The sequence below is a fragment of the Camelina sativa genome, chromosome 13, assembly GCF_000633955.1.
Source record: "Camelina sativa cultivar DH55 chromosome 13, Cs, whole genome shotgun sequence".
Classification (NCBI taxonomy): Eukaryota; Viridiplantae; Streptophyta; class Magnoliopsida; order Brassicales; family Brassicaceae; genus Camelina; species Camelina sativa.
The window spans coordinates 20,064,217-20,070,931 of NC_025697.1; the positions used below are offsets into that span (position 1 = coordinate 20,064,217).

The following is a 6,715-nucleotide window of genomic DNA, read 5'->3' on the forward strand; positions in this document are numbered from 1 at the left end:
GACTTGATACAAATAATTCACATATAGAAAAATTAGAAATGATTTTCCAATTAGTACGTTATAATATCGAGAAAAAGTATTGGTATAGTTGTATATACTTACTTACTACGGGTAAATACATCTCTATACCAATGGTATTGAGAGCGTCCAGTCCACTGATATCAGGCATATCGAAATTCCAAATTACGAGATCGATCTCATGCTTACTCTTCATCAAGAAAGCCATGGCTTCTTCTCCGGTCTCATATATCGTTACTGCAACACGAAATTAAACATAATGACAGCTATATTGTTAATTTTTTTTCTTTTATTCATAAAAGTGGATAAATGTTAAAATCTACCGCAATCTTTTATTTTCACCAATTAATTTACCGCAACTTAAGGAGGAATTTTACAAACCTATCATGAATAAAATGGATTTGAGACTTTACTAGTTGCATGTAAACATAAGTGATGATTTTATTAAAATTTCAAACCTCCCCTTGAACTGATTTAAGAATCTAAAAACAAAACAAAACTGAATTCACTTTTCTTGTTGCACTAGGCACAGATCGTGTGAGACAAAATTAGAATTTTCCAACTTCGATTAGAAACATATAAAACTAAATAACAAAAAAAATATTTAATAGAGTGTGCGTGTGACACAAGTTATGCAATGAAGTAGATGAAACCCTGATTTCATTCCTGTTCCAATCACCGATTGTAGAACACAGTCCGACACAAAGGGCAAGTGTTTTTGCGAACGAGCCACTCCACGAGACAGCTACTGTGGAAAACATGGGGACAACTCATGCGACTGGGTACTTTCGAACTGGAGCCTAGACTCTGGAGACAGATGGAACATGACTCTGTTTCCATGTTCAAACTCTTCAGTTCATCTGCTTCAATCCTCCCTTGTAGAACCATCCTCCCCAATACACTCCTCAATTCATTTAATGATGTCTCGGCGAGAACGGGAATAACCTCGACGGACTCTCGCTGGTAAGTAACTGTGACGAGCACGGTCAATTCAATGTCATTGTCCGCAAAACCTGAGTTGATAGCAGTCGTTGAGATCTTTGGGACTAAGCGATCGCACAACCAATGGTCAAGAGCTTATAGCTCGTACTCATCACCGAGGTGTCATCCGCAAACGCTTAATCCCATTACGATTCATTGATAGCAATGGAAAAGGTAAAACTGAAGTTGCATCGAATTTTCTTGCATCTTATGATCAAATTAAAGGACTCAGAGGACGTGAATGTCGAGGCAATCAGACCAACATGGTGGCCTTTGATGCTGCATTGTCCAAAGAGATGGAGCTAGGTGGAAGCTATAGAGGGTATAAAAACAAGTTTAGAGAGAGGTCAAGAACAAGGATTGAAGTAGAAAAGTTTGATGGGAGAGGTGATCACATTTTATGGAAGACAAGGATCCTTGCTCATTTTGAGATTCTTGATTTGATGGAAGCTTTAAAGATTGGTGAAGATGGAAACAAATCTGTTGGAACAGATGAAGGTAAGAGCCTTTGTGTAGCATTGAGTGTAGATTTAGAAGAGAAGAGGAGAAAGGCAAGGAGCATGATAATTCAGAGCGTACTTAAGGATCTGCGAAAGAAAATTAGGATGGAGGACTCAGCTGCTGGTGTGATTCAAGTTCTAGACAAACTCTATATTATTAGATATTCAACTAGCAGGACTTACCTATGATATAAGCTGTATAGTTTTAGGATGAACGAAAGCCAGTCAGTTGAGGAAAACATTGATGAGTTTGAGAGGTTAGTTGATGATCTAAGTAATGCTAAGGTTTCTATATCTGATGAAGATCAAGCTATACGTTTGTTGGTTTCTTTACCAAAGCGATTGATAACCTTAGAGATGTGCTAACATATGGTGGTAGAACAAGCCTTACACTTGATGATGTGATTTGTGTTGTACTATCCAAAGAGTTGGACTTTGGTTCTGTTAACAAAGAGTGTAACAGCTCTGCAGAAAGACTTCATGTGAGAGGCAGGTCTGGATTTGATCAAAATGCTGGTTATAGAGATAGGTCAAAATGCAAAGGAACGAGAGGGGTTTGCTGGATTTGTGGGGAAGATGGCCACTACAAAAACCAGTGTCGGAACAGACTTACGAAAAAGGAGTTAAAAAGGGATAACAGAGCATACTAGGAAGTCTTATACGCATGATTGTGGAAAGTTCCTTTAATACTTTTTGCGCCATTGGCTCTCTGCAAGTGTCAATAATTCCTAAATTTGATTGGTGACTAGCAAAAACATACTAATTTGTGGCTCTACTTGTTTGTTTCTCAGGGTTAAGTGGAGGTTGATGAAAAAAAAACATGAAACCATCTACCTTTTATGGAGATTGGAGCGTAGTAATTACGATTACACTTAACGAGTGTTTTAAATTCAGCAACAGATGTGAAAGATTTTGATATTAATCTAGACTTTACGAGTTGCTTGTAAACATAAAAGTGATGTTTTTAATAACTAAATAACCAAAATTTATTAAAATAGAGTGTGCGTGAATGTAACACAAGTTATGTAATATAAAGAAACCCTGATTTTATTCCTCTATTACAATAACTGATCATCATAGAGCACAGTCCGACACAAAGGGCAAGTGTTTTTGCGCTTGAGCCACTTCAAGAGACAGTAACCGTGAAAAACATGGGAACAACCCATGCGAGTGAGTATTTCCGAACTGGAGACTAGACTCTTGAGACAGATGGAACAAGACTCTGTTTCCATGTTCAAACTCTTCAGTTCATCTGCTTCAATCCTCCCTTGTAGAACAATCCTCATCAATACATTTAATGACTGGACGGACTCTCGCTGGTAAGTAACTGTGACGAGCACGGTCAATTCAATGTCATTGTCCCCAAAACCTGAGTTGATAGCAGTCGTTGAGATCTTTGGGACTAAGCGATCGCACAACCAATGGTCTTCGCTATGGAGTAGATTTTGGAGTGATGATTGGATGTCGTAGTGACTAAAACTAGGAAGGCTGAAATTGGTGGAATGATATGAATATGGCTCTAACGTTTGGGTTTCATGGCCTGTGGTTAGGTTTACACGGATCTCCTTGTTTATGGTATTGATGATGAATCGGCCTGAGTTTGTATATTCTTCTGATGGAGAGAGTCTTCTCACTTGGACCTGAATGTCCACTACGGGTTCGGGAATGGGACCATTCATGTTTGAAAGAGGATTATCAAAAGAGAGATTCACAAAACAGAAGAGGACGACTTAGTCGGGTCGCAAGCCGTAATGGGAGCAATAAAGAAAAAAAGAGATGTTGTGAAGCTTTAGGGCATCTCGTAGTAAGAGATATATGTATAAGCGTATTCGAGGGTCAAAAGTGGGATCAGATTCTAATTTCCTTCTAGTTTTGTGTCACCAAGAAGTTACCTTTTCTGTTTTTTTTAGGTCGGTGTCAACATCTCGATGTGGCGGTCAATATTTCCTAATCATAATTGGAGACTAGCAAAAGCTTTACTAATTTGTAGCTCTACACTACGAATTTCACAATTTTAATTGAAAAGTCAATCTTTACAATTTTACTTAGAAAGTTTAATAATAGCTATGTATATGTAGCTTATGATATTACAAACTGACGTTAAAACCCTAGAAAGAACACATTCAATTTCTTACACTTTTAGAGCGTGTGACACAAAATTAGAATCTCTAATTAATACGATTGGAGACCCTAATTAATAACAAAATTACATTACAAAAACAAATCCCTAAAAAATAATGATCGTTTGTGCAATAATCTCTGACCCAAGTTGTTCAAATCAACCATTGTAGAGCACAGTCCGACACAATGGACAAGTGCTTTTACGCTTAAGTGATTGTGGAAGACATGGGAACAAGTCTTGAGTGTGACTTCGATAGGTTTCGAACCGGAGACTAGACTCTCGAGACAGATGAAACAGGGCGCTGTTTCCATGTTCAAACTCATCAAATCCTCTGCTTTCATCTTCCCTAGTAGAACCACAATCCTCAATAATCTCTTGTCGTTCATAACACGGACGGTGTTCTTGTAAGTAACCGTGAGATTCATGGTCAGGGTAAAGCCGTTGTTGCCAAAACCTAAGTTGATAGCAAGCTCTGAGATCTTTGAGGCTAGGGTATCGCAGAAAGAAAGCGAAGGTTAGCTAACGAATCTATCGTGGAGAAGCCCTCGGATGTAGTGGTGACTACTGACTACAACTACGGAGATTGATATCGACGAGAAAATGTCGTGAAATCGGAAAGGATCTGCCCGATGTTGGGTTTACAGAGATCTCTTCGTATATGGTGTCGACGATGATGAGGACTGAGTTTAGTTGTGATGGATAGAGTTTCCTTGAGTTGATGGATCGAGATTTCAATTCGGGAACAATAGGACCATTCATGTTTTGAAAACGAAAACAGAAACTCTCTAAAAATATTTAGAAGAGATTCACACACAGACAGAGAAGAAGAAGAAGCTCTGTATATTTTAAGATTCACTGTAATGAAAGCTTAATTAAGATATGAAACTCTGTATATTTCTCCAAGGATCTCTGAACAAATATATGATCACATTGAAGAAGGTGCATAAAGTATTTCGAAAAAAAACCCACTCTTAAGAGTTGTACTTAGAGAGTTTATTGTGAATGGCTTTTGGTTATTGTTCAAGACGTTACGAGTTGCATGTGAACGCACAAAACCAACAACGTTTGGAGTTTTGTGTGATTAGAAGTAATGATGTTCCTAAAAGATTTCAGGCCTCTTCGATCCTTAAATTGATTTAAAACCGTTACAAAACACAAATTACATTCTATTCCTTGCAGTAGGCACAGAAAGTGTGACACCAAATTAGAATTTCGAACTTGGATTTGAAAATTTAATAACTAAATTACATGAATTTCTAACTTGGATTTGAAACTTTAATAACTAAATGACATGAAATTTCCCTAAAAAGTAGAGCGTGTGACCCAAGTTTACAATCAGTACATGAAACCCTAGTTTCTATCCATTGTTCCAATCATCGAGCCTAGAGCACAGTCCGACACAACGGACAAGTGTGTTTACGCTTGAACCACTCCAAGAGACAAAAACCGTGAAATACATGGGAACAAGTCATGCGTGTCATGAAGCCGCAAGGTTTCGGACCGGAGAGATTCTCAAGACAGATGGAACATGACTCTGTCTCCATGTTCAAGTTCTTCAACACCTCTGCTTTTATCTTTCCTAATAGAATCATCCTCAATGATCTCTCGTAGTTCATAACACAGCCGTCGCGTCCAAAACCTAAGTTGATTTCAGCCGTTGAGAGCTCTGACACAACAATTGGTAGCTAGCGAATCGACTATGGAGAAGAGGTAACACACAGAAGAAGACTTCGCGATAATAATGAGAGCAAAGTATGAGAGAAGAGAATTAATTGTGACGCTTTAGGGCTACCTCTAGTAAGATATATATATATATATATATAAGTGTGTTCAACGGTCATATATTTCAGGTTCTTCTCGGCAGACACGTGCGTGTTCTTATTTCCTTTTGTTTTCTTCTCACCAAAAAAGTTTCCTTTTAACTTAGAAATTTCCNTTTTTTTAAAAAAAAAAAAAAAAAAAAAAAAAAAAAACATAGAAATTTCCTCCTTTTTTTTTTTTTTAATTGTTTGGAATTTTGGGTCGGCTTATTAAAGCCTATGCTAATGGTGAATAGGTTTTGATGGATTGAATTTATGTTCAGCTTCTTAGTGTCGATGAGATGTATAAATTTTTTTAAGCAGTGGCGGATGCAGAAGCCATTTTTGTATGGGGCACAACTTTAAGGAACTGATATTTTGTTGATTTAAATAGATATATTACACAATATAACTTTTTTTACCTGGGGCACAACCTTAAAAAACTGAAAGTTTTTTTTGTAGATTTTAAGGAAAACGAGCTATTTCTCCCCGAGAACTATCATATCTAGGTAGATGGAGCCGGAACTATGAACTCGATCTATATGTCTACGAAAATAAAGTTTGAAATCTATTTCTCTCCAAATCAAAAGTTCTAAATCTAAATCTCCTCAAATTAATAATTTAATATCTATTTATCCACATACATGAGTTTCATCGGGTTTGATATTTATTTAACTGATTATTAAAAAATTTAAACCAAAAAAACCCAGATTTTGATCCGGTTAGAGCACAAACCCAATAAACCCAGATTTAGAACACAATCTCCGTTTTTTTGGACAAATCAACACAATCCCAATTAATTTGTAGTTCATCATATCATTCTTTGCTTCGTCGTCGAATAATTTGACGACCTGGATTCATTAACGGGTCGGAGCAAGAAGAAGTAATGGGACTCGTTGACTTTAACAGTGGGCAACGGTCATTGTATCTCATCACCGACGCAAGCAAAAACCGCGACCTGAGCAGGACAGAGAATTTCAAGATCGCCGCAAGCGAGCTCCACGCTGTATGATTTGTTGATTAGGTGGAGAATCGTGCTGTGGATTGTGAGAATCACTTCCTCCGTCGTGAGAGGAGGAGCTGAAGCAGTATCGGAGACGGTGAGATCCGGGAAGATATCATTGTTGAGATCGTTCACATCGATTGAAGGATAGAGATTGTTATTAGCACAAGAGGAAGAAGAGGAGGAGTTCGGAAGATGAGCTTCGGTGGTTGAAGCATCACTCTCTCGAGACTCATGTGTAGAGATTTACTTACATTTCCCCAATTTCTTACTTCACTACTCTCTCTCTCTC

General features: G+C 37.7%; 3 protein-coding genes and 2 pseudogenes across 3 annotated transcripts in view; all 5 read right to left on the minus strand.

Annotated features, from left to right (window-relative positions):
• Positions 1-406, minus strand: part of LOC104738402 (putative two-component response regulator ARR20) — a 2,950-nt gene extending 2,544 nt beyond the window's left edge. The window contains exons 1-2 of the mRNA XM_010458583.2: positions 400-406; positions 103-255 (exon numbers count right to left, since the gene is read on the minus strand). Coding sequence (XP_010456885.2) covers positions 103-255; positions 400-406 — 160 coding nt within the window. The remainder of the gene's footprint in view (positions 1-102; positions 256-399) is intronic.
• On the minus strand, positions 694-1,264 carry LOC104738403 (annotated as a pseudogene).
• LOC104738404 (RING-H2 finger protein ATL10-like) lies at positions 2,558-3,178 on the minus strand. The gene has a single exon (XM_010458585.1). It carries the CDS (start codon positions 3,176-3,178, stop codon positions 2,558-2,560), a length of 621 nt encoding a protein of 206 aa, XP_010456887.1.
• LOC104738405 lies at positions 3,778-4,380 on the minus strand (annotated as a pseudogene).
• LOC109128390 (RING finger protein 24-like) lies at positions 5,004-5,222 on the minus strand. Its single transcript, XM_019234602.1, has one exon. It carries the CDS (start codon positions 5,211-5,213, stop codon positions 5,004-5,006), a length of 210 nt encoding a protein of 69 aa, XP_019090147.1. The 5' UTR covers positions 5,214-5,222.

Excerpts from the sequence above, each read along its gene's own strand:
- LOC104738404 (XM_010458585.1), bottom strand. The coding sequence starts at position 3,178 with ATGAATGGTCCCATTCCCGAACCCGTAGTGGACATTCAGGTCCAAGTG.
- LOC109128390 (XM_019234602.1), bottom strand. The coding sequence starts at position 5,213 with ATGATTCTATTAGGAAAGATAAAAGCAGAGGTGTTGAAGAACTTGAAC.